This window comes from Myotis davidii, unplaced genomic scaffold (assembly GCF_000327345.1).
Source record: "Myotis davidii unplaced genomic scaffold, ASM32734v1 scaffold252, whole genome shotgun sequence".
Lineage (NCBI taxonomy): Eukaryota > Metazoa > Chordata > Mammalia > Chiroptera > Vespertilionidae > Myotis > Myotis davidii.
Window position 1 is genome coordinate 2864947 of NW_006283768.1, and position 13628 is coordinate 2878574.

A 13628-nucleotide genomic window follows, 5' to 3' on the forward strand; every position below is an offset into this window, starting at 1 on the left:
GGCCTCTGCAGTCAGGCTGAGGACCCCTGCCGGCCAGGGAGGCCAGGCTGTGCTTGACATAGACCATGGTGATGTCAGGAGCCAGCAAGTGCTTTGGCCAGACATTCCTTAACTGGAAACCAAGCCTGCAGTCTCGCAGACATGAAATTTAAGACTGAAAATGTCTGCCGGCTGGTGTGGCTCAGTGCTTGAACCAAGAGATCACTGTTGATTCCTTGTCAGGGCACATGCCTGGGTTGCAGGCTCCGTCCCCAGCTGGGGGGCTAGGTCCTCAGTCGGGGGCATGCAAGAGGCAGCTGATAAATGATTCTCTCATCATTGATGTTTCTATCTCTCCCTCTCCCTTCCTCTCCAACAAGAGAAATATATTTAAAAAAAGAAGAAGAATGAAAATGTTTGAAAAGTATGGGCATAAGTGAATGTCAAAATGTAAATGAGAAAAGTTTTTGTTTGTTTTTTTTAGAAGGATGAAGGAGTAATAACAGGGAAGCTACCCATCACCACTAAGAGAGAAACATGCCTTCTTCAAGCCTTCCATTCAGTTTTAGCTATAGAGGAAGATCTTATAGCCCCTGTTAACTATTAATACACAACACTTTTGTGTACACAGAGAATAAATAATATTTAAAATGTCTAAAGTAACATCACTCTGCTATAGCCCTCCCATCAATTGGCCTCTTCTGTTTTCTGCACTCTGTTCAAAGCGACCATTGGAAAGCCTGGGTTTCCTAGTGGACTTTAGGAAGAGTCAGAATATGGGAGTGGAAAGTTGAATCTGCTGCGGACTGGGTGCTGAAAATGCGTGTCGTCACTCATAGCAGCTGTTTGGTGAATGGTGAGAAACCATATGCTTAACTCAGGGACTCACAACATCAAAGACAGATGGTACCCATATCACAAACGATTATTGTAATAAGCATTCTGTGAGTGTAAACTCCGCCTTTACCTGGAAGTGAAGGAAGAGCTAATAGGAACTGAAATTACTAGATGAAATTTAAATGGAACCGTAGAGGTGTATTTTTCTTTTACCACCAAGGCTGTTGTCAGCCATCTGATAAAAGAGACAAGACATTATGCCCTGTTGAGCTGGTTTCATCCACACAGAAGTGAACAGACACAGTAACCCGGACTAGAGACTCAGGCTGGAAGGTCCACGTGAAGAGGGGATGGTTCTCTACTCACTAGGGAAAGGCTGACAACGGATAGGTGAGCAGACCTTCCTGAGGGCCACGCCTTCCTGGCCCTGGCCTTTGCCCTGAGGATGTATCAGTGAGAAGAGCCACACTTAGTCACATTTAGTTGGAAGCAAGCTCCACACACCACTCTGTGGGGTGGGCGTCTGCCAGAAACTGGCTTCAGACCCCTTCGTTACTAGGAAAAATATTTTCTTCCATTTCAGCAAATATGAACTCAGTAGCTCCCATGTGCTGAGTATCACAGGAGTTCTGAGGATGACAAACATACGCTCATCTCCAAGAAATTTGAGCAATCAAAGGAAGTAATATCTAAATACAGCCAGCATGCATAGGCAGACTCCGAGGGCTGCAGAAGGGCTGGGGGAAGTGCTGTAGGTCTCCGGGTTGATGGGTGAATTTGCTCAGGGGAGGCTCAGGGGACTTGATTTTGGTCCAGACTTTGAGGGGTTTGCCTGGCGGAGATTATCTTATAAGAGGTGCTAGGGACGGTGAGTGTCCAATCTGAGGAAAGTTCGAGTCACATCAGGCATCCTGAGAAAGACTCGGGTCAGTGTCAGGTGGCGGGAGCACCTGGGTGTGGGGCCCTTCCATCATGTCAGGCCCAGCTCTGCACTTTCCAGGCATCACCTCGGGGACCTCATACCAGCTGACCAGGTCGATGGTGCTGATACCCCTAACTGCCTGATTAGAAGCTGGGGCTCCGTGTGGCAGGAGGGGCATGTAGCACTTCTCAATGAGGGGGTGGAGAAGCATCAGCATGGCACTTTCCGAAGATCAGTGTGGCAGACAGGGATGGGGTGCAGGTAAGCAGGAGGAAGCTCCTGAGACCAACAGCAAGAAGAGTCTTTGGAGATAGCGCTGTGCAAAGCAGACCCCTCCCTGCAAGAACTGACCCTCCAGGGAGGCACAGCCAGGGTGTGGTTGTATTTGAGGGATATGGTGGGTTTCCTCCTGGATGCTGGTGTTATTGTCCACACAAGAAGCAAGCAGGAACTCCATGTGACGGGTGGCTGTAAGCTGTGGAAATACCATGTGCTTTCTGTGCACCTTCCCCTCCCCAACCCAGACATACATCAGACATACATCGTTTTATGCCTAATGTAAGTTTGGGCACTTGGATTCGGACATCACCACCATAAAGCCATCGATAAACACCAAGCACTCTCAGATAACGCTTCTGGTCCCTTTGTCGGAGCCCTGTGTCCTTGCGGACAGGAGCCCTCTCTCCTCACAGTCCCTTGGGAGGAGCTCCGTGCCAGATGAAGGGAAAGAACTGTGGGTCATGTTTGCATTCAGGGATTCCAACTCCCATTGTTGCTTCTGTGTTTCCTACCAGTCTTTTAAAATCCTGGCATGTGCCGCTGGAGTTAACACAAAGGAGCAAATGAAATCCTGGGAGTCTCCATTTGCCAAGCTTTGGGTTTTGAAGCCAAACACTGTGATGGCAGCCAACACCACTGTATTACCACACACAAAATAATGTGTTTAGCTCTAATGTGCATATGCACCCTGTGCAGTGGGATTACACAAGCTTAGCAGTGACTACTGGCTGCTGATCCCGGAATGCAGGTTGCACTGTCAGTCAACACTGGGACCCAGACAGCAGCCAGCCCCGCGCACAGGAGCAGCAAGGTGCGGGGGCTCTGGGCAGTGGCCGCACCGACCCCAGCGCCGAGCCCTGCAAGACACCGGAGTCTCCTTGATGGTTGGAGCTGTGTGTGTCTCGTCTATCCTCCAGCAACTCATTATGTACCCCAAGGAGCTACCTGCTTTAGAAAAAGAGAGAGAGGTGACATTTAAAGTAGATTAAGGAGATTTTCTTCTGTTATTGCTTTAATCGTTCCCAGGCAACATTTGCTTTTGCTTTTCCAACCGGCAGCAGATCAGAAAATGATTAGAGTTTCTCCTACAGATGAAATTCGGATTTTTGCATTTGTGCTGTTTTATGAGCTGAAACTATTTTAAAAGCCCATGTATGGTTCTCTCTACTAAAATTAGATTTAAACAAAATAAGGGTGCGCGGCCATTGGAAGATGCCATTAGCAGCTTGCCCTATAGCAGTATATTGCGTTCACCATTTTCGTCAAAAAATGAGTCTTAATTTGGTATCATTTAGAGAAGAGCTGTGTTCCATTTCATTCAACAGAAGCAGCCAGAGCCGTCTCCTACAGAGGTTAGAGCGAGAAGTTACTGGGGCGTTTGCCTGGGGCTTCCCCCTCAGGGCCAGGCAGTCTCTTGAAGCTCTGAACTTGTGGCCTTCTGATCTCAGATCTGTTCAAGATCTGCTCACTCATACATAATCCCAGGCCATGCAAAGTCAGCCCAACATGTACCTTTCCTCCCAGCCAGCTCGCAGGTAGCTAATCATAACCCCCAGGCAGGAAGCCATTCTTACTAGGAAGAACAGTGGCACCCATCCTCTTGTTATTGCTCCAAAAGGCATGACGGTGACTGGGACTGCTTTTGTCTCCGGAAATAATGCTGTGTTCTTCCTGTGCCTGAACTACAGGAACCTACTGGCATCGACTTGCCCCTGCTGGACCCAGTGAGCACCATCACCACCCTGACAGGCCCCAGCGCTTTCAGCATCCCTCCCCCGATCCGGCAGAAGCTCTGCAGCAGCCTGGATGCCCCCCAGACAAGAGGTCACGACTGGAGGATGCTGGCGCACAAGCTGAGCCTGGACAGGTGGGGATGGCCAGAGCCAGGACTGGTTTCTGTTAGGCATAAGGCTCCAGGCTGGCAACGGTTAGCCATGGGGCGGCGTTCTTTTTTCGCCCTCCATACATCTATTTACTTTCATTCTGCAATCAGGCATTATGCCCCTTCTCTGTATCGTGCACTGTGGGTTTGCAAACACATTGCTGAAAGACATTCTGGGCTTATCTGACATTTATAAGTGTCAGCTTTTGTGATTCACTCTGCAAAGCGGATAGGCCGAATCCCCCTAAGTAATATATCCACTCACTAAAGTAGTTCTTGTTCTCCGTCTCCTGTAGATCAGGACCTCCAGCCGCATGAGTCACTAATATGCAAAACGCAGCGTTGACATTCAGTTACAGGGAGACCTCAGAGGCCTGGTCCGTGTAAAACGTTGCCATCGCTACCAAGCGGGAGACACTGCATGACCTGTCAAAGACGGTCAGAGCCTTTTCTGGAGAGAAAACCTAAGTCTCTTGATTTTCTGTTTAGGATGTGACCCATACACATGATGTCTCTTAAATTATCTTACTCAGAGTTGAGGTTAACAAAGTTAAACATTACATTTCCTGTCTGGGGCTGATCTAATTAAGTATGGGCTAGTTGTTTAGGATGGGTCATGTAAAACACAGTTTCTCTCTCAAGCGGGAACTAGAGACATAACAGGCAAATGGAGAGACAGAAGAGGTTGTAAAAAGAAAAGAGAAAATTGCCCGGCTGGTGTAGCTAAGTGGTTGAGTGTCAACCTATGAATCAGGAGGTCACAGTTTGATGCCTGAATTGTGGGCTCAATCCCATCGTGCAGGAGGCAGCCTGGCCAATCCATGATTCTCTCTCATCAATGATGTCTCTCCCTCTCTCCCCCTCCCCCTTCCTCTCTGCAATCAATAAAAATATGTTTAAAATAATCATACTATAAGGGTAACATGAGACAGAGAAAGTGAAATCCCTCCCTCCAATTTTCCCTCCCTCCCTCCCTCCCTTTCCTTCCCTCTCTGAAATCAATAAAAGTATATAGAGAAAATAGATCTGTAAATTACGCCATTAAGCAGCACATTTGCCCATTCCCAATTATAGGTACTTGAATTACTTTGCCACCAAATCAAGCCCCACTGGAGTAATCCTGGATCTTTGGGAAGCACAGAACTTCCCAGATGGAAACCTGAGCATGCTGGCAGCTGTCCTGGAAGAAATGGGAAGACATGAAACCGTGGTGTCTTTAGCAGCAGAAGGACAGTATTGACCCACGCTGGACTGAATGCACAGGGAGTCTGTAGCCGTCCCGGGGATCACAGCTGAGGAGGAAACGCAGACCAGACCAATGAGCTTCACAGGCAAGATGGCAGCTGGAGAGAGAAGGAAAACAGATACGAACTACCGCTATATACGCCCACTTTATGGGACCTCGTCCCCGGAGTTAAGAACAATTGTGTACATTTGTACCTTGAATTTAAAAACCAACCTAATTTTCCTCTTTGTTGGGCTGTATGCTGTGTGGTACAGGATCTTACAGTTTCCTAGGAAACGCTTTTTATTGCTATCCAGATATATGGATAAACTTTCTTAACAAACCCAATTTCTACAAACGTTGTTTACATCAAATTGGACAGGGATGCAGACACTGTCCATGGCTCGTTCTATTTTTGTTTAAATCATTTGAAGTTGAAGCTGTGGACGGTTTGTTGTGTCTATTTCAGATTAGTAATTCACAGAGAAATCACAGACTTTTGCTACAAATCACGTGCATCAAGTGTCTCAGATAATCCTCCCATCGTGTTCTGTTTCTAGAACTTGTAAAACCAGTGTTACTGTTTGTATCAGGGAAGTGGAGAATCTAAGTGTGAAGGAGAAATAGCTAAGAGTCCTTATTCCTTTAGGACACCCATCCTGTGCCCTCTGGGGATAAAGCTGCAGCGTTGCAGGAAAGACAGTGATTCACGTTCAACCACACAAACAAGCATTTCTTCACAACATGTGTGTTTGTAATATGCAATCTGAAGTGGTGTTTTTTAAGGTATCATTATTATCATTATTATTATTGATGAGTATTTACAAGTATTCTAGTAAAAGGCTTTTCTTTTAGCTTCGGTTTTTGTTAGCAGTACTGTTAGTATTTAGCTATTGACTAGACCTGCCTCACCTTCTCCCATAACAAGGTGGGCGTGGTCACCAGTTTAATTAAACAAGCATTGCTTCCTTGACCTTTCATCTTTTCCCACCATTCTGCCCCAGACAGGTAGTAAATGCTTACTGGCTTTGTCCATCTGTTCTTGTGGCTTGCTCAGGCAGGGTCTTTCTCCTCTGAGTCCCCTATTCAAGTTCACTTAATATTGGGGTCATGTGGCCCCACACTGACTGCCCTCAGGACTCTTTCTCCCTTAGAGGCAGCGGGTTTGGAGGAACGGCCTCTGACATGGAAATCAGGAGACCAATTCTCATTCTGGGTTTGTCATTGTCTAGCTGTGCTCCCTTGGGAAAGTCATTTAACCTCACTAGACCTCAGCATCCTCGCCTGTTAAATAGTGGGGTGGGGTTAGAGAACCTCAAGGTTCCAAAACGCTGGGCCTCCGCTCCAGTGCCATTCATCAGTGTGAAGACCACAGTGGACTCTGAGCTGGATCATTTAAAGGTCCATCAAGGCTAGACTGTTGTCCAGGCTACATTATGCCTTTCAAATAGTTCCAACTTGGAAGACAATGATTCTAACCTGTAACATAATTGTTATGCTTTCAAGTCTTGTCTTTGCGTCATTGGATTATGCTGTTCCCTGAGAGATGGCATCCTTTATTATCACTTTCTTTCCTCTCTTGGGACTATTTGCCTTCCTGGTTAGTAGCAAGTTATGTTCTATTATTGTCTTGGTCAAAATTTTTAAATTAAAAAAATTTTTAACTGAAAAATAGTTCATCAATGGACTATTTTGTGTAAACTATGACACAGTATTTCCTTAGGACCATCACAGGCTCTTTGTTTTAGCACAGGGACTCAATTCATTCAGCAGGCGGGGATTAGAGAGTTAACAGCCGAATGGCCTAACCAAGATTGAAAAACAAGAAGCCATGTAGCTGAAGAAGGACCTTCAAAACATGGTTGTGGTTTACTTTTGGGCTAGAGGTGTCCAGGTTGCTGAATGGATTTGAATTAGAAGTAATTTCAGATATTTCTCCCTTCTATCCACATATATTTCCTCTCCTGACTATTTTGGTGACCTCTAGATATTTCCAGCCCCCTCCATCTTTGTCACTGAGAAAATATTGATACCTTGATATGGAGCCTTTTCTTCCAGACCTTTTATTTCTCATTTTCTGTTGTAGGTATGTATTCTATAACCAGTCTCTCTCAGGCCACTCCCTGCACCATATATAAAATATGTTACACTTATCATGAAAGGGAAAGATTGCACTAATAAACAATTTCAGTGGATAATATCTGTACCAATGCATATTTGACCAAAAGATAGTAAAATTGTATTCTACATTAAAAAATTGTAAATATATATTTTTTAAAATGAAGGAGGAGAAAAAAAGAGCTATTATCCATTGCTTCATCTTAAAATAACTTCTCAAGATTGCTCATCATTACTGGTTTGGGGGGTTGTCATCTACAGAAATTAAGAATTAGAAATCTGAAGGCTTCTCAAAAGAACATTCATGCCTAGTGAAAAGTAGAGAGGAGAAAATATCCAGCTATCCAGATAACCAATTCAAAACTTGAACTAGAAAAAAAATCATTAAAAAGTCATCAACGCAGAAATATTGAACACAGCAGGCAGGGACTATATTATCAAAGCCATCGAGGGCCTTTGGCGTTCACTTCAGAGGCTTCATGCCTTTGGGTTTAGCATCCCAGCACCAGAACAGGAAGAGTGGTTGATTCTTTGTTAAGTAAGGTACTCATCTATCATCTGTTGTAGAACCCTGTTATGTTTCCTATCAAGTAAATGGCAACTTCCATACTTATGACACGCCACTATGTCAGATAATCTTCACTATGAATTCCGATTTCCTTCTTTGGAAAAGTGTAATAACTGTTAGTTTGCTCTCAAACTTAGAAGCTCCAGAGCCAACATTTCATTTCAAGGGAGTCACTTCACCAACCATTCTATGTGACCAGTCCTGCCTCTCATGCTTATTTAGCTTGTGCAGAAACACAAGGCTCACTTCATTTGGAAGGGGATACCTATCACTTGTGCATGGTGCCATCTAGTGGTGTATAACACAATCTACTTTCAGTTTAATATAAAAACACTAAAAGTTGTTTGACAAAGGAACTGTAAACCTGCCGAGTCAATAGGGCCTTTATAACAAATAGATGTGCGGACACTTCACTTCAAATATAGTTTTCGTATTCTCACTTTTTTTCTTCTCAATTAAAGTACCCATATGAAAAATTGCATGTCATCATGAGCATATTATGTCATCAACTCATTCCTACATGACACATCTCAAGTCGGATTTTGATAATAGAAATACATAAGCATCTTTATAAATCAGTCTTTGAAGAATTGTCATTTTAACATTTATATTTTTCATTGGGCTTTATATTAAATCTTTATTTTAAATCTCCTTATTTTTGGTCCTCTAACATTTATTTCTGGAAATGTGAGATGTATCTGCTTGGAAAGAAATGTTTTATGTATGAAAATGCGTACCCTATGTCTAAGTAACTGAAAATTGTGGCTGTTGATCAAGGAGAAAAAAGAAGCTTCTTTCTTCTGAATTTGGGGGTCTAAGGGCGGGAGTTTTCTTTTCTTTCTTTCTTTCTTTCTTTCTTTCTTTCTTTCTTTCTTTCTTTCTTTCTTTCTTCCTTTCTTTTTTTTTCCTCATCACACTCATTCAAATTTCCTTAAAGTGATCTGGAAGGACTAGAAGTTGGATTCAGAATTGATAACTGGGCACAAGGTGATGCAAATGTGTAACACCAAGGTCCTCCCAGCCAACAGCCTTTCCACACACAGTGGGACTGACTACCAACATGGAAACCCACCTTAGTTACCTAGAAGAAACCATCCCCCATCAGCAGTGGAGACCCCTCCAAGGCAGGGCAATGTCTTGGGTGAGGTGTCCAATATTAAACTGCTTCACCATTGGCTATTTTCATCTATCCTACTATTCTGTAGATTTTCAATTCACAACATTCAAATAGTAGACCATTCTTTAGGGAGACATCAGGGAGACTGAGTTCAGGACACTGGAAACTACACATGTAAGCATATATTTGAATGGCATTTCTCCTATTTCCTTCAAATAAACATTCCAATAATAGAGTCAAACTTATTACTTCTTCTGGAAAGGATCAGACAAGGCTCTTTTTTTATGTACCCGCTGCATCTACATCAGGGACACAGCTGTGCTCTTGGTCCACTTACTCTTTTGTCATCAATGTAGGAGGAAGGGAGCCAGTGAGGGGATCACTATGTCCCCAGAACTCACAAGTGAATAAAAACCATATGAAGACCTGCAAGAGAGTGCAAAGGGGGTGGGGAAAGTTTCCAGCTTCAGGTTGAATGTCAGCTTTAGCTTTTGCTGAGCAGTTGCTCAAGACAACTTATCTGTTTCACTTAGAGACCTCAGTACAACTCCAAGGCTGATGCAAGACCGAAGGACCAGGGAAGCAGCTGAAATGAAATGGGGTTTAATCCATCTTCTTTGAGAACAGAGGAACTTTTGTGAATCAGAAAGTGTTTGCTCAAAGCCAACTATTTACAAAGATGATAATAGTCAATGAGCATTAAAATTTATAGATCCAATAAGGGAATATTTTTATTCTTATCTCAAGGTAATAAAACTTTTTTTTCTTTTTTTTTACCTTTCGAGTGCCTCGTAGGACCAACTATTACACATTGGGTTTTTTGTTTGTGTTTCTGTATATTCTTTTGTTTTTAACTTTACAGAGCTAATGTTGACTGAAATTCTTAAAACTTTGCCACTGTGCAATGAAGTGCTGTTTCTCTACCCTAAGAAATCTATTTGTATAATCTTTGACTGTAACGATCATTTTGAAAGATTTCCCTTGTATCTCTAAAGATTTTTTTTAAAAAATGGAACAAGGCATAAGAGGAATAAATACATTGTAAGCAATGTTAATTTAAGCCTATGTCCCTACAGGTCAAGTAAACCAAACAAAGTCATAACTATTTCCAGAATTCATGCCTGATAACCTGCTATTTTTATAAAGGAGGGAGATGGCCTTATATGTCACTGGGTGGGTTTTCCCCATAGACCAAGTCTAGCAATTAACTTCCTGATCCTTTAGTCTTATCAACCTATCATTGCCTCCATTTCCAGAAAGCCTGCTTCAAAAATTTGTCTTCAGAAGAACTGATGGCTCCCAGATTTCCCAGTGGCCTGTCACCTCCCTGTATTGATCTTTGGTGGGATAATAATGGGTTAATTCAACCAAATGTAATGTATGTCCAGATGTATTCCAGCATGGTGGAGGAAAACATCCCTGGGATGACAGAAACTCCACCCAGGGACTAGCACACAAAACCACGCCCTGACGAGGGGCTATTTGCCATCCTCTGCCCATGGAGCACTTGTGTATTGAGATCTGTCCAGAAGTCTTCCGAGTCAGGAATCCATGCTGATGTCTTGAGGGTCATGGCCCACCAATTGTTGGGGGGAAAACAGGAAAGACGCCCTCAGATACCATCAGATACCATCGGCTGCCCACCAGCCAAAGTATATGTTACAATATACCAGCTTCTCAACGTGCCATTTCAGATCTGTGCCTCGGCAAAATTATTAGCTCAAGGCCATAGCACTTCAGGGCCCCTTTCAAGTATGCCTCCATCCTATGTGTCATCATCCTTCAACCCCAACGGTCTACTGGGATTGACACGGTCAGACCTGCTGTCGAACCCAACGGCACTGACCCCAGGTCACAACCCTCAGTGCTGGCCTTCAGGACCTGAGTGGTGGGCAGGTTTTGCTGATCAGTAGCCTACAGGATGAGGAGACCTGGGCCTCTGAGCCTCAGCATGATGACGAGGCAACATGCAAGCACCATGATCTGAGCCATGTTGTCATGTTAAAACGCGTCTGTTTTACGGTGGAATGGCTTAAAAGAGCCAGGGAGCCAGGGCCTGTGGAAAACGCCTTTGCCCTTTTAGATTTTTAAAGTCTCCTATGACACCTGCTAATGTAGGGTTATAAACACAAGTGGTTACTCCTCCAGGCCTTGGAGAAGAAAGAGGACACAGCAAAAGGAACGCGTGGGACATGAGATCTGTGATGGGCGCTCTCCCTTCATTCTTTCCTAGCCCTGTTGGTGGGGAAGCCACACACCCCACTCCCGCACACCCCCGTCTTCCCAGCAGTGTATTAGCTGGGCAGCAGGGAACAGCATCCATCCCCATGCGTGCTGGGCACTGCTGTGTTCACTGCACTCAGTGCTGAGCTGCAACGAGCTGCTGGCCTTCCTCTGGGCTCTCTCTAAAGAAGGCAGCCCGTGTGTGTCAGAGGGGGAGCCCCGCAGTCCGTGCTGAAGAGCCGGTGTCGTCCACCTGCTGTTCCCTTTGGAACAGTTCAAGGGCAGGGATGTCAGGTGGAGGTCCGGGGCTTTGTCATTTTTCTCTTTTTAAACACAAGGCCACCTTGGTGTTTCAGGCACGGGACGCTTCTTTTGTTGTTGCGGAGTTCCCTCTCGCTGTATCTTCTATGCAATTCCTTTTCTAGAAAACCCGGGGAGGAGGAGTGCTCCGGGCAGGGCACCCGCCCTCTGAGGGGCCCCAGCAGAGGTGAGGGCCCGGTGCCTCTGCTCTCTCTCTGGCTGCCCCTCCCCGTTTCCCTGCAGTCCCCTGGGTTTGTAACTTGCCTGCATTTATTCTGTCAGCCAACATGTACAAAATGTAAGAAAGAATTTTTAACCAGGTAATAAATTATATTTATAAGCAACAGAGAACGCTGTCTCTCATCTCTTCCTAGCAAAGCCCTTCTCCCCGAAGAGTCACCATGGGCTCCGTCGCGAGGACACACAGCTGCTGGTGTCTGCACGGGCGGCCATCGCCAGCCCCTCGGGGCCAGGGCGAGGTTCCGGCGTGTGGCGTCTCACACTGGAACCACTTGAGTGGGTCCCGATGCCAGAGGTTCTGAAGGGGTGGGGGGTAGCTTTTAAAGCTCCCAGGGGATAGGCTGAGCAGTTGGTGGGGGGAACCAGAGTCTTAGAACTGCTGCCTTCGGGGCCCCTGGGAGCTTGTGACTAAGAATATGAGGCCCTCCCCCACCCGGAGAGATCTGGTTTTCAGTGAGGCACGCGGGCCACTGCACTAAGAGGTGGGAGACGGCGGGTGAGCCAGGCACACAGGATGCCCAGAGCTCTAGCAGAAGCCCAGCAGGCGTTCACCTCGGTACAGGACACCGCCACTCACTCACCTGAAGCAGGGAAAAGGCGCCAGCGTGTGCTGGAAAGCAGCTATGAGACTGAGGCGTGGTGGGGAAAGAACTACCGCTGACCCTTGGACAGCAGGGGTTTGAACTGAACGGGTCCACTTGCATGTGGGGTTTTCTCACTAAATACTGCATCTCCTCTTTGGATTTTCTCACTAACACCTTCTGTTCTCTAGCTTACTGTATTGTAAGAATACAGTGTACTATACCTACCACACACAAAATATCGGTTGACTGTTGACGTTATCAGTAAGGCTGCCGTCAACCGTAGGCTATTACTAGTTAAGATTCGGGGGAGTGGGGGTGTCAAAAGTTACACATAGAGTTTTGAACGTGCAGGGTGTTGACGCCCCTAACGCCAATGTTGTTCAAGGATCGACTATACTTGGAGAAGGGTGCCAGGTGGACTGCAACCAGCCCGGACCCCTAACAAGAAAGTATTTGTGAGCAGCTGTGCCAACACTAAGAAATACCCCCTCACCCCGAACTGGGAGAGTGACTTAAGACTGATTCAAAGCTGGGGTTACAAGCTCAAATGTTTGCCAGGGCTCAGGAAGTAGTGACAATATACTGTATAAACTAAGAATAAAAACAAGAAGTGAGTCCTGTGGCTGACCTAGAGAATTCAACTCCATGTAAAAGAATGAAAATTCAGTTACAGAACAAAACAGCACTTCAGAAAGAAAACAGGGCAACACAGACAGCCCAATATCACCCGGGGAGCCCCAACTTGGAACTTTGGTAGCTGGGGTTCCCGTTGGGAAAGCTGAGCCCAGGAGAGCGTGACATCACTTCCAAAGTCAAGGCTGACGGCCCGCCTCAAACCCGTCTGGGCTGAGGTCCCTGGAGAGGCGTGAGGCCGGGCCTCCCTCTGTGTCTGTCCCTCTGTGCCACCATCCTGGGGGCTTCAGCAGCCACAAGGACAGACCCCAGGTGGTTCCTCTTGGAATCTTCATCCTGACCACAGCCACTTTCTCAGAAACTGCTCAGGTACCACTCACCCCCCTCAGGGCTCCCGGTCCTTTGACCCATCAGCAGGCTCCTCTTTAAACCCGTCCCTAGTGTGAACCGTGTCAGATGATAGTAATCTTTATTTTCTATGACCCACTGCTCCATAGGCCTGATAAACCCTACCCTGAATGAATCCAATTACTGCCACTTCCATGCCTACCCTTTGCTGATAGACAAATGAAATCCTCAATCTACATGGATAAGTAGCACTATGAATTTGTAACAACAGCTAACGCTTCGTAATGGACGTGGGCTTACTTCATGCTGATACATGGGTCACTCCGTTTCATCTTCAGATTCACTGCATGCAGCAGATATTAGTGTGATCCTA

The 13628-nt window shown here is 45.6% G+C and overlaps 1 protein-coding gene across 2 annotated transcripts in view; it reads left to right on the top strand.

Moving 5' to 3' along the window:
* Positions 1-9976, top strand: part of UNC5C (unc-5 netrin receptor C) — a 399182-nt gene extending 389206 nt beyond the window's left edge. For both annotated transcript variants that reach the window (XM_015566112.1, XM_006753893.2), the window contains 2 exons: positions 3706-3884; positions 4974-9976. In XM_015566112.1, the coding sequence (XP_015421598.1) occupies positions 3706-3884; positions 4974-5139 (345 nt within the window). In that variant the 3' untranslated portion in view covers positions 5140-9976. The remainder of the gene's footprint in view (positions 1-3705; positions 3885-4973) is intronic.
* The last annotated feature ends 3652 nt before the right edge of the window (positions 9977-13628 follow it).